The sequence below is a fragment of the Chinchilla lanigera genome, unplaced genomic scaffold, assembly GCF_000276665.1.
Source record: "Chinchilla lanigera isolate Chin_1 unplaced genomic scaffold, ChiLan1.0 scaffold00007, whole genome shotgun sequence".
Taxonomy (NCBI): Eukaryota; Metazoa; Chordata; class Mammalia; order Rodentia; family Chinchillidae; genus Chinchilla; species Chinchilla lanigera.
Genome location: NW_004955408.1, coordinates 4549244 through 4573410, shown reverse-complemented (window position 1 = coordinate 4573410; position 24167 = coordinate 4549244). Strand labels below are relative to the sequence as shown.

Genomic DNA, 24167 nt, shown 5'->3' with positions numbered 1-24167 from the left:
TTCAAAAACCTGTACTGACCGGGAAATATTTCAGATCCTGCCCATTTGCCTAAAGAATGATTCATTTTAATACCAGTTATCAAGTATAAAATGGCAAGGATTCATAACTTGGTCAGCCTGAAGTACACTTCAAAAAATTAAAGGCCACAGTACATGGTCTCAGGCCAGAAATCCAGCTCTAAGTTCAGTGAATCTTCTGATAGAAGTAAACCTTCAAAGGTCAGCCAGTTCGTTCCCCAGACTTCAGACTGTGCAACCTTTGAATTGCCCCCAGATGGATGAGCTACCTGTCGGCTCACCCAGCAGACCTTGACTGCACTTAGCAGGGCTCCAACTTCATTAGACCAGGAGGGCTGAGCCGCCCGTCCCTGGTCCATCTGTGTGATGGCCTCCTGGTCCTGGCAGCCAGCCTTCTGGGCTCCATTCACAAATCCACGGTCCGTATGGCTCCTCTGGGCGTGCGCCTGGGATCCTGACCTGTTTTCACTCACAGAGCCTTTTGAGCATCAGGCGTAAGTGGTGGCACACCTCCCAGCAAAAGCGCCCCTTTGTATGTTAAACAGCCCCTAAGTAAGTGAATGCCCTGTGGCTTTGCATTGAGACTCCATGCCCCAGGGCTGCATCTGAATACCCTCTCCTTTGCCTCTGCAGAGGTGGTTCAGCTCAGCCTCGCCCCCGAGGACAGGGTCAGTGTGACCACCGTGACCGTGGGACTGAGCACAGTGCTGACCTGCGCCATCCGCGGAGACCTGAGGCCAGCCATCGTCTGGAAGCGCAACGGGCTCACCCTGAACTTCCTGGACTTAGAAGACATCAATGTAAGTCACCACCGTGCTGGCAGTCAGGGGGACCTCCCAGAGGAGTCAACAGTATGGGAAAGCCCGTGGCAGTGGCAGGAGCTGGACGGGGGTAGTGCCTGCTTTGGTGACGTTTTCTGCTGGACCAGAGAATGAGGGTTTGATGACACAAGCCATGGCGAAACTTTTAGAGCTGTCAATGATACAAACAGCCCATCATGGCATGCGTGATATAGCTTCGCCACCACTGGCTTAAGTGGTGCCACTTGGCAGAAGACAGCAGTTGAGTGCAGACAGCCTGACGTGGCCAGCAGGGCAACGTCTGTACTTTGAGGAGGCAGGAAGCTGGGCTGGGGTCCTGACATCACCTACATTCACTTTGTGACTAATTCCTTAACCTGCTGATCCTTGGTGAGTCAATCCATAAGAAAAGCAACATTAGCAATCCTCCCTACCACTGCACTTGAAGAAGAGGAAAAATTCAAGTGTATTTATGGGTCCAGGTTTGGCATGAAGGGTGATGCGGCTTCCCAGAAGTTCACAGGAGAGGACAGTGATGTCACCCATGCAGTGAGCTGCCGGAACAGCAGTTCTGTTTGGGTTAAAATAACAGGAATATAATTTTCAGGCAGAAGAGGGGACATTCTTGGTCTCCTTGACTCAAGATAGCATAGATGTTCCCCCATGGGCCATTTGCTCCCCAATAAGGATGACCTGTTGGGTAAAATCCAAGGGAATGAGGACAGAGGGAGCTGACCCGGGCTGTGTGGCCCCCAGGGTTGGCCTAGCACAAAGGACCAAGGCGTATCCCATGAGGAGACCGATCTGGGTGCCCTGGGTGGGACTCCATGCCAGCCATCTGTCCTGCCCCACAGCGGAGTCAGCCACTTCCGGAAGTAATGAGCTTCCCATCCCTTGGACCTTGCGAGCTCAAGCAGGGGCTGTGGACAACAGTGCTGCTGGCCATGAGAAGGTAGCCAAACCCCATGACCGTGAAGGTCCTTCCAATGCTGGCACTGCTCTTGAGGAGAGCTGTCCAGCCTGAAATGCAACAGGAACCCCCAAAGCTGGGCCTCGGAGATTCCCTCCGTCCTTTGACTTCATCCTGGAGACCCTGGGGGATGAAGAAGCAAAGAGAAAACCACTCTGGGGGGCAAACTATGACCTTGTCACGCTGGGCTGCTTCCCACTGCTCTCCCTAGGGCTTGTGCAGCTGGTCTCCTCTACCTCTCTGGACCTCAGTGCTGCCCTACCCAAGGGGGCGTGATACTTAGGTAGTGGGTGGGCACAGCCCTGGCCTGAGAAGAGCGGAACTTGCCCGAGGCCTTAAGCTCACTGTCCTATTTATAAAGAGTAGGATGTGTGTGTGTGTGTGTGTGTGTGTGTGTGTGTGTGTGTGTGTTGGGGTCCACATTTGTGTGTACCAAAGCTCTCCAGGCGGCGTGTCAGCTTTTAAATGCATTTGTCCAGTAATGATTGATTGCTTGGACAGGGCCACCTGGAACGGTCTGAGTATCCACGTGCATTGCTTGGTGCTCTGTTTAAGGACACCAGAAAGAAAGTCAGAGGCAAAACTCCTCTTAATGTACTTCCCATCAGTTAATTAAATTACCTTGAGAGTTTTTCTCCTCTTTCAAACATGCCCACAGCACCAGCTCAATTGCAGTTGTACTTTTCACAGTAAGGTTAGCAATTTGGATAATTGTGGCTACAAGCAAAGATTAATGGCCCCTCATTACCTCCTAGCAAGCGCTGCTGCCCGTGGTTAAGTCAGTAGCCTGAAAATACACGCAAGCACACATAAAGTGCACACAACACACGCACCTCCCCCCGCCACAGGGAAGGAGGCTGCCGTCTGCTAGGGAAACATCCAGGTTCCAGGGTCAGAGGGCCCTGGCTTCAGATCTCAGCTGTACCACTGACTAGTTGAGAAATCTTGGAAAGGGCCTTTGGCCCCTCTGAGCCTCAACTTCTGCATCTGTGCAATGGGGATAAATAACAGTGTCTGCCTCGTGGAGAAATAGTGAAGATTAAATGAGACAGCACAGGTAATGTTCTTAGCATATAGTTTATAAATACTAAATATTATCATTATTACTGTCATTAATGCTATTGCTACAGCTGCTGTTAAGCCACATTCTCAGCACTTTGTAGCTTAACTCCCCAGTGAGCAGCCCGCAGCAGCCCGGAAGTCTCCCCAGTCAGGCAGATAGGACTCTGAGGTCCCCTGTGGCTTGAGGTCAGAAGAGTGGACAACACTGTCCTCATCAGCCTTGATTCCCAGGGACAGAGACACTGACCAGCCACTCCCAGCAAACCCAAAGCAGCGGTTGTGCAGCCGCTGGACTTTGTTGAGCCGACAGGGACATGGGGACAGTGACGTCCTGCCAGCTCAGGCGTGCTAGGCTGCACATGGATGCCCAGACATGTGGCAGCCCCACTTGGGACAGTGAGGAGTGCAGAGCCACGTCCTCAGGAGCCACAGGGCATTTTTGTAGCAAGAACTGGTCAGGGGAGACCGGGCCAGGACAGCAGCACAGTGGAGCAAGGATTCCGGGGTCGATGGGGCTCCCAGCACCCCAGAGCCTGTGAAATCCCAGCTCTCCCCTCCCCGCCTAGTGAGCGATAACATACAATCTCTGGCGTCCTCATTCGTGACCAGTGCCTAGACAGGACCACAAACGGGGGAAGTGGATCAGCCTGCAGAACCAAGGCAGGGAGATTAGGGAGCACAAAGCGTTTGTGGGCCTCCTTTCTTTGTCATTTGTCTGAGACATCTTGATTGGCAACAAAATATTAATCACTTTTTCACTAGTCTCCTAATGAGACGCTTTCATGGGCAACAAAATATTAATTTGTCTTGTCTTATCTGTTAAGAATTCTGTTAATGAATTCAGTCACAGAGCTATTACCGAATGCCATCCTAATGACACATGTAATTAAACTTTTCTGACTTGCAAACATCAAAGATGCCTTGAGCATCAGAATAATATTTGATCAGAAAGCGAATGTGCCCCTGCAGCCTGGAGGCGAGTGGGAAGGCACTGCTCGGGCCCCGCAGTGAGCCGCGCTGCTGTCAGGAACACTTAGGAGTCACCAGTCCTGTGCGGGCTGGACCGGGCAGCCACGGCGGGCAGTCGTCCTGTGGACTGACTCCCTCACTAAGGGCCAGCGAGCCACAAAAGCCTCACACGAGGCTTCCACAAATGCCTGTTCTGAGGGGTGGAAAGAGGAGCCATTCTAGCTGGGGCTCCGGGTGGCCCGAATAATCAGAAGAGAGAAGTTTGAGGGGTCAGGTTGGGGCTACAGTACAAAGGGCCTGCACGTTAACATGAAGAGCCTGGGCTAGCCGGGCATGGTGCCACACGCCCGTAGTCCAAGCATCCGAGAGGCTGGGACTACAGAATCAAGTTCAAGCCCCGCCTGGACAATTTAGTGACTTAGCAAGGTCCTGCAATCAATCAGTCAATCAATAAATGTTCTATAAGAATAAAAAAGAAGGGCCAGGGTGTAGCTCTGTGGTAGAGTGCTCCTAGGCTCCATCATCAACACTGGGGCCAGGGGAGTGGTGCAAAGAAAACAGTCTTGGGCAAAAGAGAACTACAGACTTCTTTGAGGGGTGACATGGTCAACTGTAGGTGCTGCCAGAGCCCTAAGCCCTACTTTGTAGGCTAAAAGGATCCCAAGGAATGTGGGACCCAAACATGTGGGCAGCCCTGCTGGTGCTCTTGGGGTTTCTCCTCTCTAACTTCCGCCCTGGCACATTTGGAGCAAAGTGGCGGCCCAGGCTGCCTGTGGCATGTCTTCAAGTTCCTGCCGCATGGCCTTGCCCGGCACACAGCGCGTTTGGAAGCCCAGGCCCTATCTGCTGCGCCTCAGAGGAAGCCCCCAGGAGACTCCTGCTGCCTCAGGCTCGGCCAGCCGGCAGCAGAGACCTCCAGCCCCAGAGCAGAGAGGGCGAGAGCAAACCCCCAGGCCAGCATTCCCCTCCCAGGCAGCAGCGGGGCACTGCCGCAGTGCCTCTCTCTGTGGTTTTCTGCTTTGTTTCTGTGGGCTTGATGTAAAATGAGTAGTTTTTGCTCCTGCTGGTGCTCCCCAGAGCAAAGAAAGTGCAGCCTATAATTTGTTTATGGCCTGGTCCACAGTCTGTTTCTTTAACAAAGCGCGTGCAGGTCTGGATGTGCTTCAAGGCTGGCCCTGCGCATGCGCCTGTGCATGCACGTACACGTGTGCTCAGACAGACACACATCTCAAGGAACCACAGCCACAGCCCTTGCCCCAGGGGCTAAGCTGGGGTGGCCACAGCAATACCCTGATCTCTCCCTGCCCTGGGCTGGGCCAGGCTTCCCCCTGAGTAGCATCCAGTCCCCAATGTGGAGCCTCATCGCCACCCCACTGTGGGCACCAGACGCCCGCGCTCAGATGGCCCTGGCATGCAGATGACACAGTGCTGGGGGGCTGTGCTGCCACACCTAAGATACAAGTGACGTGTATCTCCTGCAGCCAGAGCCCGTGATGGAAGCTCATGCCTAGGGAGAACTCTCTGACCGGGTACCAGGGCTGCTGGGCAGCAGGGAGGGGGTAACCTCTGGGGACTCTGCATCCTGAGGTCACACAGCCCAGTGATAAAAAGGGGCGTTGGGCCCTCTGGGACATCAGGTTCTACACAGAAGTCAGGATCTCCCCAGTGCCAAGTGAGCGTCTCACCTTCCGACCTGGACCACAGAGTAGGACCATGCCACACCCTTCCCCACCAGGGTGGGGCTCATCTCAGAGACAAATGCATGTGCTTCTCCCACTTCCCCGGCCACCTCCACACTGGGTGTGCTGGGTCAGAGCGGGGGTGCTGCCTCACCCTCTGCAGACGCAGACTGTAAACCCATTCTGTGCCTCAGCCTGTGGGTCTCTAATCACCCAGAATGCACAGCAGCCACTCAGGATAGTGTGAGTGCAGGTCCTCAAACAAGTCTCCAGGTCCTGCTTCAACAGAGTCAACTCCCTCTGCTTCATAACTCTTCCTCACCGCCCCTGTGATCCTGAGGGTCCAGGCACCTGCCCAGGAGAGGGACAGAAGCAGGATAGGACAACCCCAAAGTCACAGATAGTGGGAGATGGGCTGAGTCACTGCTTGTGTTGCTGCTAGCGTTCTTATCACCAATACTGAGCTGCTCCCGTGCACAGCACCAGGTTCTGTGCTGGTCAGTTGCCAGCGTCTCCTAAGCCCTTACCAGTGCACCATAGGGCAGGCGGGGCTCCTGAACTCAGCAGAGAAGGGAGCTTGCCCAGGACTCTGCAGCCAGCCTCCCCTCATCACGGGCACTCTCTGGGTTCCACGCTCATGGGTTGCAAAACCTAGAGCCTGGCTTTGCCACAGCTTTGCCCCAGGGCCACATGCATCTGCTTGGGCGAGGCCGAGGGTGCAGTGCTGTACTCTCAGTTGATGCTGGCCTTGGGCCCCAATAATTAAGGGCAGCGGCAACCGCCAAGGCCAGCATGCACAACTGTTTACCCAGGATAGTCTAAGGGAGAGGAAACATTTGTCTGTCATATTTTACATTTTTAAAAAAAGCCTATCATGCGCTCAGTATACTTTGAACAACTTGAAAGAACCACTCTTTTCTGTTGTGTATGTGTTTTCTTTTTCCCACTGCATCTCGCTATTTGGGGCTTTCAAATGTCGGCAGGCAGAATACAGTGATAAAAGCAGAAACACAAAGCCCATTAGAAGAAAGTGTCTGTGGCATTGTTTGAAGGGTGTGTTAAAAGGTTCGCTTTTCGCATGCCTAAGTGGTATAAAACCAGGAACAAATAATTCTAATGAAGCATATGCTCTGTGCAAGTGCTTCTTTCGAAGTGAGTTATTAAAAAGACCAAAAGAAAATGATTTATGAGCTCATGACTCATTTAATTTTTATTGTCTTTATATGAACCAGTCGTGAATCCATTGTAAAAAGATGAGAGGCGTTTGATTAGCATGGAGAGGTGTTTGCAAGGCAATAGACAGTGGTTGTGGGCTCTGAATTAAAATCATCTCATTAAATGGCTGGGTACATTTTGTTCTAAAATCTTGGATAACACTGTGCTTGAAGCTCTTCTGGGCTGTGGTCAGTCCTCTCCAGCTTGTGTTGAAGACACTGGTTTTATCTAAACGCCTGGGCTCCTGAGCTCTGGATGTGTTTAAATTGACAGTGTTTGTCTGGAACAATCTAGACGATGCACTACTGTGCCGTGGTGCACCAACCCGTGGAAGCTGAGTGGTAGCTCTGCCCCAACTGGCCCATCTGGCCTTTGCTTTCTGTATAGCTTCCTCTAGGTCATCTCTTTGTCCTCTCAGTATTGGCTTCAGGGCCTCACTTCAGTGCCTCACTGGCTACTTCCAGTCCCATCCCTAAGGCAGAGTTTCCCAAAAGAGACCTAGCATAGCAAAAGCAACCCTGGGCAACAAAGGAAAAGCAGGTGATGTCACAATCCCCAACTTGAAATTACACTACAAAGCCACTGTGATAAAATCAGTGTGGTACTGGCAAAAAAAAAAAAAACAGACCCGAGGATCAATGAACAGATTAGAAGATGCAGACACAACTACAAACTTACTCAGCCACCTAATCTTTGACAAAGGGGCCAAACATGTTCACTGGAAGAAAGATAGCTTCTTTAACAAATGGTACTGGAAAAACTGGCTTTCCATATGCCAAAGGCTAAAACTAGACCCATGTCTATTACCATGCACTAAAGTAAAGTCAGTATAGATCAAAGATCTAAATATTAAAACAGAAACACCAAATCTACTGGAGGAGAAGGTAGCCAGAAATCTTGAAGAAATAGGAGTAGGCAGAGAGTTCATGAACAAAAACCAAACTGCACAGGAAATACTTCAAAGAATCAACAACTGGACTCATCTTATTGAAAAGTTTTTGCACATCAAAAGAAATCACCAACAGAGTAAAAAGAAAACCCATGAACTGGGAAAAAATTTTAGCAGAGTGTCCCTCAGACAAAGGACTTCTATCTAGAACATATAAAGAATTTAAAAAATCAGGCCCCCAAAATTTAAATGGTATCTGATATGAATACACACTTCTCAGATGAAGAAATATAAGTGGCAAATAAATAGATGAAAAAATCCAACATCAGTGGTCATTCAAGAAATGCAAATTAAAACAACACTGAGATTCCATCTTACCCCAGAAAGAATGGCTGTCATCAAGTAACAAATGCTGGAGGGGGCTATTGGGGAAAAAGGAACTCCTCTCCACTTTTGGTGAGAGTGTAGACTGGTGAAACCACTGTGGAAATCAGTGTGGAGATTCCTCACAAAACTAGGGTTAGAGGTCCCATTCAACCCAGCTATCCCCCTCCTGGGTATTTTTCCAGAAGAACTGAAAACATCATATCACAGCTATGTATGTGTACCCATGTTGATAATAGCACAATTTGTCATAACTAAATCTTGGAAACAATGCAAATGCCTATCAACTGAGGGACAGATAAAAAAGGTGCAGTATTTTTATATAATGGAATATTAGTTAGCTATAAAAAAAGATAAACTTGAGGTTTTTATAGGAAAATGGATGCAACTAGAGACCATACTCATAAGTAAAATAAATCAGACCCGCATGTGTAAACATCATATTGTCTCCCTAGTATAAGAACCTGAAAGAGTAAATAAAACCCAAAAGGTACAGTAGATATTGTGAAAGGGAAAGAAATTGCTCAAGGGAAGGAACAACTGGGATGAGGGAAAAGAAAAAAGGAAGGGAAAAATATATATAGATATACAAGGATAGCTGGGATCATTGTACTGCTGATGTCTATTGGTTTATTTAAAAAAAAAGTTAATGCTTAAATTTTTTGACCAATTTTTCATGTTTATATCTGGAAATCTGAACAACTAATTGGAAGACAACAATATGCAATATAACAACTGTTGAATTTCTACCATCTTGATTAGTGAAACTCTGTATCATTTCTAATTTTTTTATGCTTTTTTATTCTCTTTAATGTTTGATCAGTCTTGCATTCTTGCATCTGGTAATCTGAGCACCTTCGCTGAAGTTAACAATATGTAATGTGACAACCACTGTTAATTTCCTATCATCTTGTTTCGAAATTCTGTACCATTTTTATTGTTTTTATGTTGTTTTGTTTTTATCTTTGTTGTTGTGATTTTGTTTTCTTTTCTCTTTTAAATAAAAAAAATGGTAGAGGTTCCTCAGGAAGGTTCTGGTTCAGCTTCTAGATTCAGAATGCAGAGCCTAAGACTGTCCACAGAACTGACCTCTTTAACTGCCTCCAGCAGCCCACGCAGTGGAAGGAGAGAGCAGCCCTTCTCCCTTCTACCTCAGTGTGGAGTTCGCTCCTCCTAGGAGCACAGAGCAGGACCTGAAGCCCTAGAGCCATGCCAAGCGCCCGCCCAGTGCCCCTTCACCAGCCTACGCAAGGACACTCACACCTTTCGCTCCCCACCATGCTGTATTTACCATGGTTATGATACCTCTTCGATCAGTAAGAGAAGTTCTTGGAAGCGACACACCTCAGTTTTGATGGATAATACCCAGTCTCCCTCCAATCATGTGTAAGAGTTTTTAAACACCCGGTCAGAAGAAAACACCTGACTGAAAGTCTTCCTGGTCCCGGAAATGAGCCATAGAAGGAAATTTAACCAAACCGTCCCTGGAATGTCCCAGGACAGTAGTCTGCCGTCATGGCTGTGAGTGTGGCTCCGGTTAGAGCCGGGGCGGGTCTGCTTTGTAAGGCCTTCTCACCCTGGGGTCTCATGATCCACGGGTCTCCCGGAGGAGGGCTGTAGACTTCCCGGCAGGTTCACGTGCGTCCAGACTTCGGTGACTGCCGCCTGAGTTCCCTGGACCCCCTGGGCACACCAGGTGCTTACCCAAAGAGCCAAAGCCCCATTCGGGGGCTTAGGCCTGCACTTCTTCAGTGGGCCACTCCAGCTGCCACCCCTGCCTCGTGACAATCTGGAGTGCTGGCCGGTCAGAGGCGTCTACGCTCTGGGCTCTGGCAATGTGACTCTGAGTGCTCAGAGTCACGCCTCTGACGTGAGGCTGTGGTTGCAGGTACCCGGCACCTGTGTGCACCAGGTGCTCCAGTTTGTCCCCTGCGTGGGGAATTTCAGCACTGGCACAACTGGCTGGAACCTCCTGTTTGAGTCTTGAGACAGCAGTGAAGCTGGGAAAACGGCGCCCACAAAACCGCCTCCTTCTGACATCAGCTGAGAGTCAGGGAGTCGGGGCGCCAGGCCCCCCTCAGGGTCAGTAATTGGGTGGAAGGAGTCACGGAACTCACAAAAGCTGTTGTGCTCCAGTTGACCGTTTCTTGTGGGGAAGGAGTACAGATTAAAATCAGCCAAGGGGAGAAGCCCCCCCAGCAGGGTCCAGGAGGACCCCAAACACGGAGCTTCCGATGGCGTCTGCCAGGAGAGTGGTGGACACACTGCTTTCCTGGCATCAGTGTGGCTGTGTGCAAAGTGCTGCCAGCCAGGAAAGCTCACCCAGCCCTTTGCCCAGAGCCCCAGCACACCCTGCTCACGCGCTGGACCTTTAGTCCGCAGCCCTTGGAGGAGGAACTCTGTGTGACCTCAAGACCCCAAGCAAGCAAAGAGCCCTCAGGTGCCAGAATAGTCCAAGGGCCTAGAGTCCCCTCACAGGAGCAGGGCTAAGGCCAGCCCTCCTTTGGAGTAATGTTAATGCTTCTCTGCCCTTCCTTGCGGGTGTGCACCCCCAAAGGCAGTGTATGAGCTAACATACCTCCTTTCACTCAGCAAGTGGGACGAGCTCTGCCTTGCAGTGTGAACCACACGACTCACTGGGGACAATACAGTGATGCACAGAAGTGAGGTGCATCCGCATAGACCGTGGTCAGCAGGTCTGCAGTGCCGACACGCACCCTGAAATCCTAGAGAAGCCGGGAGCTTTCCCCACAGTGGCTTCTTCCGTGCCTCCGACCCCCACCCTGGGACTGAGTGTGGCAGGAGCAGGACAGGCCCATCCGAAGAGGACTGACCCCACATGGCCTTGTGTAGTGGAAAGTCTGTCCTCCCAGGGGCTGGGCAGAAGTGGACAGCACAGGAAGGCCATTGTGGGTCAGGTGGTCAGTTGGAGAGAGCCAGGGTTTGGTGTGTGTGTGTCTGCTCCACATGCTCATGCTCACGTTCCCTGCATGTGTGTGTGTGCTCGTCAGGTGTGTGTGTGACTGCAGCTTGGTTTGCACAGTGGGCATGTGTGCTCATGTTAAAGTAGATGTCTCTGTGCCCAGCGCACCCCATGCCACTCAGTGTAGGGGCCCCGGTATTCAGCTGTTTGTGCAGATGAGATGCTGGGGTGAGCGATTGTCTTGGTTATTTTTCTCTCATTGCTGAGACCAAATACCTGACGCCCAGAATTAAGGAAGGAAAGGTTTAGCTCACAGTCTGTGGAGGTTTCAGTCCATACTCAGCTGGCTCCAAGGCAGGGTGGCACATGGCTGAGGGCAACCATTCATGGCAGCAGAAAACAGCAAAAGCAGCAAAAGCAAAAAGGGAGGAGCAGCAGAGGCAAGCCTCTTTCCCTCCCTTATATTGTGTGCAGGCTGCCTGCCCCAGGGCAGTGTAGCACTCACATCCATGAATCAATCATAAACTCTGCAAGCCTGCTCCATGACTGCATGAGGCTTTCGGGGACATCTTGACACAAACAAACAGTGTGTTCTAGGGGATAGGAGAGTCTCCACCTGTACTCCTTCCTCCTCAGAGAGAGCTGAGAGCGCTCCTGGGAAGAGCAAAGTTGGGAAAGACATGAATAAATGTTTCGGAGTTTTAACTCGTAACACTGAAAATATTGCTAACCTGAACTCTAACGTCACTCTGGAGTCCTTGTGTTTAACAATGAGTCACGAAATACAGGGCATTGATGACTCATTTTCATATTATTTACACCTCTCGTGTGTCACCATGACAGCAGCCCCATGTCATCTCAGCTGTCTATTGTTTAATACTTATGTCTCATTTAATAACTTTCTTTAATAAGAGCAGATACCTAGAAAATAGCATGTTAAAAGCCAGAAGCCACATCTTTAAGTACAATTGTCTCTTTCCCAAATATGGTTGTGCATCAGTACAAAGGATGGGCTAATCTGGCATGTTTATTTCTGGAAGGAACCTTGATTTTCCTAGCACATTTCTATGCATCAGAGGGAAAAAGCTATCCATAAAAAGACAATTACAGAGACGCAATCAGGCATTGATAGCAGTATTCAGACACATCTCAAAGAACATTCAGGAGAGGAAGAACTGCAGATTCAGTTTTATGTAGCCTCTTATAAATCAATTTTTAAAGTCATTCTCTCACCTCCAATGAGGTAAATTTGATTTCTGTAGCCAATATTCATATCCAGAAAACAATATGCACTTTGTTCCATAATTATATGGTGCCTATTGTTTTAGCCGAGACACATTATTTTATTTATTAGAGTCAGGTTCTCCCCAGAGCCTACGCCACAGGCTGGTAACACATTCTGTGCTTACAGAAGAGCCATCATGCACCCAGCAGCCCTTGCTGTCCCCACGGGCGACACACCCCCGAGACACACACACACACACACACACATACACACACACACACACACACACACACACACACACACACACACGCTCACCGAGAGGCACACCTCTGCCGAGGACCCAGGCAGCAGGCGGGAGAGGCAGAGGGAGGCAGAGGGAGAGGCTGATGTCATCCGCAGTCTGGACAGGACTTGAGCCCCCTTGAAGGAAGGGGGCAAGCAGGACCGACGGCAGGCTGGGGAAGGGAGGGGCGGTGGGTAGGAAGCTCCGGGACTGGGGCACATGCTGGCAGGGAGCAGCGACAGTGGGGGCGAGTGGTGGGGAGGGCTGAGGGGCTGGGCCAGATCCCCATGCAGCCCCTCCGTGGCTTGGGGCCTGGGGCGGTCTGCACAAGCAGGCACCCAAAAAGCCATCTGCGTGGAAAGGACCATATGGGGCCTTTTGGAGAGGAGACTGCTGAGGGCAGAGGTGGGGGTCTCTGGGCCCCCCAGGAGGGGAAGACAGTGGCTGCGCCCCAGGAGATCACAGGGGACCTGGTTCAGAAAAATGGAACTGGAGTATATTCTCAGAGAGAGCCCTACTGACGCACCCTAAGGAGACTGGGGCTTTTGGGCTGCCTTGGGGATTAAACAGGGTGACGCCCAGTCACGCCTTGCTATCCTCAAGGGATGGGTTAGGACCCCAGGGGATGCCAAAATCCACAGATGCTCAGATCTTCTGCGTAAAGTGGTGTAGCGTTTGCATATAACCTACATGCAGCCTCCCGTGTATTTCAAATCATCTCTAGATGCCTGTCGCTACCTGACACAATGTAAATGCTCTGTAAATAGTTGTTACACTGCACTCCTCAGGGAATACTGGCAAGAAAAAAGTCTGTGCAGACACCTTTTTTTTGGTACTAAGCATTGCACCCAGGGCCTTCACACTGAGCTATATCCCCAGCCTTTTTTACCTTGAGGCCGGATCTCACTAAGCTGCCCAGGGCTGGGCTCAGACTTGCCAACCCCCTGCCTCAGCCTCCCAGAGTGCTGGGACTGTGAGTGAGCTCCAACACACCCAAGCCAGGTGCCACCACACCTAGCTCAGACGTTTTCTTTTTCCTGAATATTTTCAGTCCATGGCTGGTTACAACCGCAGACGCAGCTATGGAGGGCTGATTTTACGTCAGGTCTGGCTCATAGTAACCCCTCGGTTAACCTCTGTGTGCGGGTGCTAATGGGACTGTCAGGTGGTCACTCTCGGGTGGTCACTCTCGATGGTCCCAAGGAGCTTCAGGGCAGCGCCTGGGCCGGGCCACTTCTAGCCTGAGAAAAGCCGCAGTCCACGTGACCAGCAGCTTCCTGGAGATGGTAACAAGGACAAGGGTCCAGGCACTGAAGCTGGCTTCCGGAAGAGGGGCCAGGGGCATGAAGATGGCTCAGGAGGGCAGCGCGGGGGGACAGTAACAGCAGCCCAGCTCCAGGCTCCCTCCCTGAAGCCGCCTTTGGGGACAGCATCTGTCCTGGGCCCGAACACGCCGGCACTAGTTAGTTTGCAAGCCCCTCAGTGACCCAAAGGGGGGGCTGCACCCGCTCCCAGGCCTCTCAGGGTGCCTGCCCGCCCAGACTCCCGAGAAACATATTTTCCTCCAGACTCAGATTTTGACACAGAAAACCGCTTAGACTAGAAATATGTCATCCCAGCACTGACTAGCCATTAACTTTCCATAAGCAGCTCAGGTATGAACCCTTTATGGCTTTGTTATGACACAGGACAAATCAGCTATCTGCTGTTTTATTTCTATTATCAAGGTTTCCAGGGAATGGTAGGAATGAGGCTCTTTTAGGCAGAGCGATGTTTCAGTCACCTGCGGGGTTCCGGCGGCCCCCTCCTGCATAGTGCTCCCCGGGGAGCACTGCAGGTGTTGGTTCCTGATACTGACAGCCAGCGGCGTGTGCCCCTATGACCCTCCTGCCTCTGCCCAGCCCCGTGCCTCCCCCCACCCCACCCCACCCCATTTGAGCTAATTATCCAGAAAGCATTTTTAACAGACCCACAGTGGTCGTGGCTGGGCCCCCTGGGGTATCAGCGTCATCATTTCAAGGGGCAGGAGCTACCGAGGGAGCCTCGGGGCTGCCCTGTGGGGAAGGCAAGGCTTCTGTGAAAGTGGAAGCCCAGAAAGGTGGGGTAGGGGGTGCTTAGGGTTTGCTGCAGAGCTCAACAGGGGTTTTGTATTTTCTTTTAATAATAACAGGAAAAAGAACACACCCCTATACGTCATGAGAAAGTATGCTCACCAGAACTCTTGCAGGTCCCCCAACATCCTGTCTGGCAGACGGAACACACGTACTATCCCAGTGGACAGGTGGAAAAACCGTGCCCAGAGGGTCTGGGGGTGTTTGGCCAAGAGCAGCTCTCAAGCCAAACTATGGACCTGTGAGCCCCAGCCCCTAGGCTCCCCCATCCCTCCCTCCTCGCAGACAACCGCACACAGCCTGTTTCTCACACTTGAGCCCCCGCCCCACAACTGCAAGGGCCACTTCCTCAGAGCTGTTTGGAGGCTAACCCCAAACCTGGTCAGGGGTCTCCATGGAGTTCCAGGCAGTTCCGATCCTGACACCTGCTGATGGCACTAGAAGAGGCCAGCCTTGGGTGCAGTTCTACAAGAGAGAACACAGCTGGCGCGGTTCTTGTGCTGCCCAGGGGACTCCTACACAGCCGGCCGCTCCTGTCTGTCCCTCCCTGGGCACTGACCCAGAGATCCACCTGAAAGGCTGCAGACACCCCTGGACATTCACCTTCTGGCTCCCTTTTCTAGCCCTGCCTTGATTTTTGTTTTGCTGCATATTCCTTCCCTCAGGCTACTCGGATCCCTGCAAGCTGCCTGGAAGAATTTGGGATCCAGGTGGGATGAAACCGTGGATAAGCAGACTCCAGCCATGGTTTCCAGCTAATACCTTTAAATAGAACGTCGTGAACACAGCCACACTCACCAATTCACTTGTTATTATGGCTGTTTTAATGCTATCGTGGCAGAGCTGAGCAATAGAACTCATCAGAGTCACAAGCTGAAAATATTTACTATGTAGATCTTTACTAAAGCTTGCTGACCCCAGCTCTACACGGGACCCTCTCTCCAGAATCCGAGCTCCCTACCAAGAGGGCAGATCCCCATGAGATGCAGACAGCACGATGAGCAGAAGGGGCGCAAGAGCTGCTTTGGTTAAAGCTGGAGGGAGGGTACTGGGGGAGAGGGTGCCGGATAATCAAGACCATAAATGGACTATAGGGCCTGGGCCCCCCAGTGTGGAGGAGAGGTGACCCTGCAGGCCACTCTGGCTGGGAAAAGGAGTGGGCAGGAAGCAGCTTTCTCATAACCATAAGATTTCTGTTTTCCTGGAAAAGCAAGATAGGCCCCTGTCCCTCCCAGCCAACCTCACTGTCATCTGTGCCCATGCAGGACTTCGGCGAAGAGGACTCCCTGTACATCACCAAGGTGACCACCGTCCACATGGGCAATTACACCTGCCACGCTGCGGGCCACGAGCAGCTGTTCCAGACCCACGTCCTGCAGGTGAATGGTTAGTAAATGGCTCCATGCATGTTCTCCTCAAAGCATCCCCCAAAATGCTGCTCAGAGCAAGCCTCCCCGTTCCTGTATTCTGCACCTTAAAGAAATCTCTAACGCTGAGCTACCCCATCTCTCTCACAAGCAGCTGGGCAAGGCTGGGTCTGTTGACTCGTTGTCATGTCAAACTTCATACAAAGCCTCCTCGGGTGATAAACCAAGAGCAAGGGTGACGAGTGAGGCACACAGGCAGGCTAAGCTGCTGAGGCCCCACCAGCCCCCTGCAGGGCGGAGTGCTCCCCACAGGCAGTGTAGAGCAGGGGAGCTGCCGTGGTCTGTAGATCCAGCCAGAGCAGAAGCTGCCTCAAATCCTCTATTGCTCTTCTAGAGCCATGGACCCAAATGCCCTTGTGCAGATATCCCGGGCTTGCTCCCCTCTCTGAGCTTCAGTGGGCCTCCGTCAGGCTAAGCCAGGACAGACAGGGGCAGGTTTGGAAGGTTTTCCTTCATTCTCAGGTCCCCGTGTTGCCCTGCCAGAAGCTGGAAGAATTAAGCCCCTCCCAATTATACTCCCACGAATACCGCAGCCTGTGCTTTCCAAGCACTTATTTGGCCAGGTCCTGTGCTGAGCCGTGTGTGTGGACCCTCCCTGTCGAGATATTTGAACCTATTTGATAGGTGAGTTTCTATGGAATGTCACTTGCTGGGAGCCACAAAACTAGTAGGAGTCATCCTGGAACCAGAGGCCACACGCTCTGACCTCTGTGTCCCACTGCTGTCCACCTTAACCCGGCCCCTCCAGCCATCAAAACAAGCCATGTCTCCCCTCAAGTTCTACAGAAGATCAGCAGCCCTGGGGCATCAGCACTGTCCAGTCAAACCCATCCCTCCTGCCACCCAGCAGGCCCAAGCAGGGTGCGCATGCACCAGGGAAGGATGTGGGAGCACCAAGTCAGCCCCAGATCCTTCAAGCCAGCTGGTACGCAGGGCTTCTGATCCCGGAAGTGAGGGTTATTCTGTCCTGCAGTTCCCCTGCACTGACCTCCGGGATTCAGAGCAACAAGGCATTAAGGACAAGCGGATGTGCTCAGCTTGCCTCTGCAGTCCCCCTACAGGATACGTGTACATCCTCAACCCCTGTCTTCTTAGTATTTCCCTCGAGCGGAGACGCACATCATCCTTTGGGTTTTGTGGCTGTGCTTGTTGGCCTTTGATGAAGAATCTGGGTTTTGCCAGACATAACCAAGCGCTCCTAGTGATGACACCCTCGGGTGAGCCAGCCAGGCTGGGGTGCAGGGGCTAGTCTACCGTGCAGCCAGCAGGCAGTGTCTGGGACTCTACCAGCAGGGCTGGTACAGGGCAACTGGTGACCAGAGGCTGATGATGCAAAACAACTCCACTTGGTTTACTCCAGGTGGCTCAGACCCACAGACAAACCCGGGAAAGTGCAATCAACAGATGCACCAGGACTTTCAGCCCAGCCCCGCCCATGCTGCCCCCACTCTGCAAGAACCAAGAGCACAGGAGGGGACTTGAGCTTTGGGCTTCCTTTAATTCCAGCAAATTGGAAGAGGACAGGGAGCCTCCTGCCCAGAACCTGAATAGCTCACAAGTGAGACTCTATAGGTATCTCCAACCTCTGGAGGAAACTCTGTAGTCTTAAACTCCTTGATATCAAGTGGCAAGTCCCTGGTGCTGGGAGGGCTCTTCTGCCCCAGATCCTCCTGGAATTCTGAAACTGAGCTCAGTATGTGGATGGACCCAGTTCCTGCCAGTGCAGAGTCTGGAGCAAGGTTCCCGAGTACCATGTGTGTTTTGGGGTTTAAAGACTACCGGCCCCTCCCATAAGCTGAGATGCAGACACCTGAGCTGGCCCTGGAAAGTTCTGTGTAGGAACACCCCCTCAGTGCTGCGCCAGCCCAGCCATTGTCGGGGCTCGGCTGAAGAGGCTGCACTGAGCCCTGGGAATCTAAACAAAGAGCAGAACCTTCTGGTTGAAATCCAGAAAGAGGCCACTTGAGATCCATTCCCTAGCTGCTAAGAGATTTAAAGACTTCTCCAGCCAAAGGGCTGTCAGTACAGTGGGAGAGAGTGCACTGGGGAATCTGTACTTCGCAATCAGCTTTCTACCTCAGTAAGTCAGCGCACTGTGTGTGGTCCCACAGTGGCCAGGGCAGGCCCTTATGGCAGCTGTAGCTTCAGGAGTCCATGAAGGCCCTGGCCAGGGCTGATGCCCAGGTTCTTGGGGTAGCATTCACGCCCAGTAGCTGTGGGACCACCCATGCTAAATTGGGCGTGTCCTTGCATCCCAAGGGTGTGACCCTGGAAAAAGATGGGGTTTTCAAAGTATCATAGAAGGCAAGCTTGCTGCGTCGGACTTAGAATAATGGTGTGTGCAGAAAGATGCTAAGAGCAGGATGGTCTGAAAGAGACAACAGCAAGTAGCACTTACTGGATAGCTGCTATGGGCTGTCCCTGGCTTACAGACGAGGACACTGGGACTCACAGATTACATCATTTTCCCCTGACTGCCCCACACCTAGTAGCTGCTGGGAAGATCTTGACTATTGCACTGACTATTGCTGATCTTGACTATTGCTGCCCACCATGCTGGGATATTGTGGTGTCGCTGCTGGGGAATCCAGATGTGGGGTGCAGGGGTGGGCAGCTGGCGAGTCTTTGTGGCGCTGCTCTGGGCTCCACACCGGGCAGCAACCCTGCCATCTTTGTCCCTGTGCCCGGGGCAGAGCTCAGGCCCAGGCTGAAACAGCTGCCTGGTGAGAATCTGACCTAAAACAGTGGCAGTGAGTCTCAGGCAGGACTGAGGGTGGGGACCGCATGGCCCACTGTCACGCAGCTCCCACACAGCTCAGCGGGTCCTCTGCAGAGTCCCAGTGCTGCTTGGAATCCCAGCAAGGGGACTGGGTCACTGCAGGAGGATCGAGAGGCATCAGGCACGGGCATCTTTGCAAGGTACAGCCTCATGCCAGGGAAGGAAGCCTTCGGGCAGGGGCAGCTGGAGGGTGGGGAGGGTACCACGTTGCTCGGGATGGCAGGCCCTGGCCTTGCCAAGCAGCCTGGTGTGGAGGAACGAGAAGGCAGCAGCTTCCCTCTGCACACGATGCTCCTTGTCACCGTCCACCTCAGACCTGAGTCGAGAGCGTGAAAGATGACCTTGAGCAGCCTCAGTGACATTCAGCCCAGCTGTGCTGCTGGAGTCCAGTTTGGTCTCCCTCCGACCCAGCAGGCTGTCTGGCTTGCTGAGTGGAGGCTGAGCTGAAACGCGCCCCCGCTACACAGACAGTGCTGCCTTGTGTTCCCTTCCTCCAACTTTTCTCCTTGGTCAGAAGGAAGACAAGGTGGGGGGATGGGAAGGACAAGAGAGGAACCAGGCCAGCCCTGTGGGCAGGAGCAGGGTCTGGGCTGCTCCCCCTGGGCATAGAACAGACCAAGCTGGCTGCACCTCTGACAAAGGCTGAAGACGTGAACCCTGAGCCGCTGAGTCCTGCAGCCCAGGTCCGGGGCTGGGCTGCTTCTTTCTTACCAAGAGTCTTAAACAAGTAAATAAATGCACCCGTGAAATGGGAATAACAATAGTATCTCTTGCCCTAGGGGCTTGATGACCCTCGGCGTGGATAAAATGCTTGGGAAATGCCTGGCGCGAGATATGAGATATGCAGTCCGAGGTGGGGCAGCCCAGAGATTCATCTCCAACTGTATTTCAGTGTAGTTGGTGGACACACACTACAGAGCTGGTACAACCCTGATCCCGCGCACAGACTGGGCCGCCGTCTTCTAGGCTCTTGTCTCCCACGGGTCTTCCTGACCTGCCTGCCCAAAGGAAACCCTTTCAGGCAGCTACTTCTTCTCTCAGATTATTAGTATAACCCTCCATAGTCCAGGCCTCCCAGAGGTGAGGCCCAAACCCCAACATGATTTATAACTTTGTGCAAACCTCCCACATTGCTTTCATAGGAGGAGCAGGAACTTCAGACATAAATGATGAATCCATTAAATTAAAAGTACCCTCGACCTCCCCATAGCGATTCATTCCCAGAACATCGTAATAATCTCTAAATCTGTTTATTACTCCAGCTTGGTGCTTTTGTGACTGTACCTCTTACTTAAGGACATATTTATGCTGCCTTTCACCTCAGCTATGATAGATGCTTCCCAGAGAAAGTGGGCCTTTGCGCTGTGTTTTCATTAGGAGATTTTGCAAGTGTACAAGAAAATGAATGTGTTTGCCCAGGACATATTAATTTCAAATTATTTTTCATATTCACATCAACCCAAAAGGAAGAGGGCAGAGCAGAAGCAAACGGGAGCAGTTGTGTCCTTGTAGCGTGGCTGGGAGAAAGCTGTGCCCTTCACCCTGCTCTGCAGGGCCCCCTGGGGCTCCCGAGACCTGTGCAGACCCCTGCCTGGCCTGGGCTGAGGCTGGCTCCAGACTGTGGGGTCGTGGAAGCCACAGCGCTGCGCATAGCAAGCAGGGGGGGCAGATGCTCATTCCAGCCAGGCCAGCACCTCCCCACTAGGGGGCTGTCTTGTCACCCACCCTTCCCTCCTGTAAGCAATGGTTAGCGCCCACCCAACTGAGGAGTGTAAAAAACTTCCCAGCCAGTGCATGCCTGTAATCCCAGCATGGTGAGAGGCTGAGGCAGGAGGATTGCAAGCCCAACTGGGCAATTTAGTGAATTTAGTGAGTTATAATCTCAAAAAATAAAGGGCTGTAGATATAGCTCAGTGCAAAGGCCCTGGGTTCAATCTCCAGTACCAAAAAAAATTTTTTTCCTCAGCAAATAGTTCAAGGGAAGATGGGCTTCTTGGTTCGTTGGGTCTGGCTTGCAGGTCCTGAGCTCTTCCTGCAGAACACTGATCAGAGAAGACCCAGGCAGCCTCAGGTTCTTCGCGAGCTCAGGTGCCCACAGCTCGCTCCCTGGCTGCTGGCCTGGCCGTGCACGGTCACCCTCCACAGTCACCATTCAGGGAAACTAGGGCAGGCCTGGCGCACCGCCCCTCCTCCCCATGACTCTCGGCCACACGCCGTTCTCAGAGACGCACACAAGCACACATGCGCGCTGCGGTCCGGTCCTGCCCCCATCTGGACCTCCGCTCCCGCTACACTACGAGTCTGCCAAGCGCCAGAGACATTAACTCCTCAGGTTCCCCACCGCGCCTGTCCCGCTGACTTCCTGCCGCCCACATTTGCTGCCAGCTGCACATCACCCTGCGGGGCGAGACCACTGCCTCATCCAACAAACGCCCACTGAGCTGTGCCCCTCCCCGCGCCCTCCCCGCCTGGGCCGGCACTGGAGACGCAGCCCAGAGCAGACAAAGCCGGTGCCCGTGAAGCCTGGCAGCGGGGAAAAGGGCTAAGGAGGAATTCTTGAAACACAAAGAGAAGCAAGAGTGAGATGAAAGGTACACATTTCACATAGGAGGACAAGAGAAGGTCTCGCTGAGAAGGTGACACTGGTGAAAGGTGGGGAGGGAGTCCGTGGTGACTCCCAAAAGTTCTGATCCGAGCAGCTGGGAGGAGGGGCGCCCACGGACTGAGCCGGGGAGAGGAGGAGCCGGTGTGGGGGCCGGAGAGCAGGGGACCCTTGGGACAGTAGGAGCATGTGGGGCCTCTGGCAGGGACGCCCCATGGGGTGTTGTGCTGGCAGCTGGGTTGCTAGGTTTGGGTTTCCGGTGGGGTCTGAGCTGGACGTAGAATTGCAGATGCATCAGAGGATGGGTGGTAGAGAAAGCAGCAGAGCAGGTTAGAACATCAAGGGGTGGATGCAGATCAGAGAACGTCCAGAGACTCGGGACTCCAACCATGACAGCCCGGGAATGCGCAGAACGCCAGCGAAACAAACTAGGAAGGAGGAGGAGGCCCAGGAGTAGCAGAGAACTAGGAAGGCCGGGGCCGGCAGTCAGGTGAAGGTGGTATTTTGAGCAAAGGTGCCCAGCAAGGTTCAGTGCTGCAGACAATCAGAGAATGAGCCGCTGGGTCAGCACCGGCATACGGGGGTCACCTGGAGAAGAACAGTTTCAGGAGGGCGGGGGGTACGGTGTGACGGGCATTGGCTCAAGGGAGAGTGAAAGAGAGAAGTTAGAAGCATGAACAGCTTCTCAAGGTGCGTGCAGGGAGAAAAACGGCATATTGTTGGGGGAAGAAGTTGGAGTAAAAAGCGTACCCCCTTTTCTCAAGGTAGGAGGAGCTAAAGCATCTTTGGTGGTGACAGCGAAGATAAATAGGAGGAAACTGAGGAGCAAGGCAGATGCTGTGGGGGGCCCAGGAAGAGGGTGGGAAGGGAGGGATCTAGGAATGAGGGGGCAGGCCTTGGCACTCAAAACTGGGCACTTTTCTGGAGAAGGACAGAATGGTCCAGAGGTAGTTACGAGGACCACAGGGCACTCCTACCCCACCCCCTAGCCCAGAGGTAGGAAGAGAGAGGGGCCACCACCCGGAAACTGCAGCAGCAGCAGCAAACAGGTTTCCACGGGCACTTAAACCTCTGCCCACGGAGACCAAAGTGTCGTGCATTTTTACATGCATGGTTCAATCCACACCCTTGACTTTTAGGCAGGTTTTCCTTTGTCCTAGAACATTTCCATAGACTTCAGTTCAAAGTTAGCACTGAATTGGTCTGTGAAGGCTTCTGAGGTGGGGACAACTCAAGGTCTCATCAGGGACCTATTTAGTAGTTGAAAATTCGTTGGTCCCTTGAGGGCTACGGAAAAAATCCTGGAGGGTGAGCCCGGCACTGTGCTTTCCTGTTGTGATTGAGACAGATGTTCGAGTATGAAAACCTCACAAAGCCACAGCTTCCTATCAAAGCTCAGGGCTAAGGCCAAGGCCGGTCGTCAACGCCAGTCCACAAACCACCACGGAGACGCCGACGCATTGCCTGAGTTCCCATCTTCCAGGTCGAGCTCTGTCCCAACAAGAAGACAGGCGGCCCAGGCATCCAGAGTGGAAGTCTTTCTGGTGTGAGGTGGGGAGAAATGGAGGCTGCTCTCCTGGTCTTCTGGGACCACCGTCCCAGACAGTGTTCCCCCAAAACTCCCTCGGGAGTGAGCCTCACACCTGTGCTTAAGTGTTGTCACCTTGCTCAGCCAAAAAGCCCCGTGAGCACAGGGATGGGGCACTCGTTCACTGCGGCGCGCATGGTGCCCCACACTTGGCTGGCATTGCAGAAGAACCGGCTGCACAGTATTGAATTGAGGGAGCTTTGCAACACCTACCACGGTCATGAATGTGGTGTGGCAGGCTTGGAGATGAACCCCTCACCTTCCACTTGGTATCAGAACTCTTGGCAGTGTCTGACTGAGCAAAGGGACACTCGTCGCTATCATTTTCCGCATTTCCTCAACAGCTGTCCTTGCTGCCCTTGTACAGATCCTTCCTTTCTGCATACATTCAGAATTGTTTTGTCGAACCCCAGCCACCTGATTTAAATTGGAATTACATTAAATGTACGGCTGCCTTTGGCACATCACGTTTCTTAAAAGAATCCAAGAACATCTCTCTGCAATTATTTAAGACTCTGACGTCAGCGAGGCTTGGTCCTTTCTTTCACTGAGGACCACTCTGTTTTCTGCCTGGTCATCTCTGATATACACAAGGAAGTTTTTAAGTTTGTACATCTTGGTACTAACTCCTTTATCAAACTAATTAATCCTTACCATTTTTTTGGTGTCACCTGAAGGATATCTGCATAAAATATCCCTTTTCCCCATCCTTCTCTGCCTTCTGCCTTCCACTGACAACACCCTGCATATCGTCTGAGTCTAATATTGCCTCCTTTCTTTCCCCCTTTTTTCTCTTTCCTGACTTAATGTCTCCTCATTCTGAAAAGAACGGTGCTGTTCTTTCTTTTTATAGAGATATTCTTCATTGTAAGAGGAAAATACCATTTGGTTCCTATTTTATTGAGGTTTTTTCCCTCCAAGAAATGGATTTTGGAGTTTTTTCAAAAGGCTTTTCAGTGTCTAGCAAGAGAATCAAATGGTTTTTCTTTTGACTGCCTTTGACTTTGGATATGATTAATTATAGATTTCCTAATAGCTAGCCATTGAAACATATTACCCTCGGTCATAATGTGTTCTTTCAATACCATGCTAGATTTAAGTTGTTCACAGTGTACTTAGGGTTATGGTCTCCTTAGTCCAAGTCTGTAGCTGCTCCTTTTTCATGTCCCTGTCCCTACCCCTGTCCCTGCCCCTGCCCCTGTCCCTGTCCCTACCCCTGTCCCAGTCCCTGTCCCTGTCCCTG

The 24167-nt window shown here is 52.1% G+C and overlaps 1 protein-coding gene across 2 annotated transcripts in view; it reads left to right on the top strand.

The window, feature by feature from the left end:
• The window catches only part of Fstl4 (follistatin-like 4), a 376776-nt gene that overhangs the window by 325287 nt on the left and 27322 nt on the right, over positions 1-24167 (top strand). For both annotated transcript variants that reach the window (XM_013508431.1, XM_005376123.2), the window contains exons 6-7: positions 652-818; positions 15794-15914. In XM_013508431.1, the coding sequence (XP_013363885.1) occupies positions 652-818; positions 15794-15914 (288 nt within the window). The remainder of the gene's footprint in view (positions 1-651; positions 819-15793; positions 15915-24167) is intronic.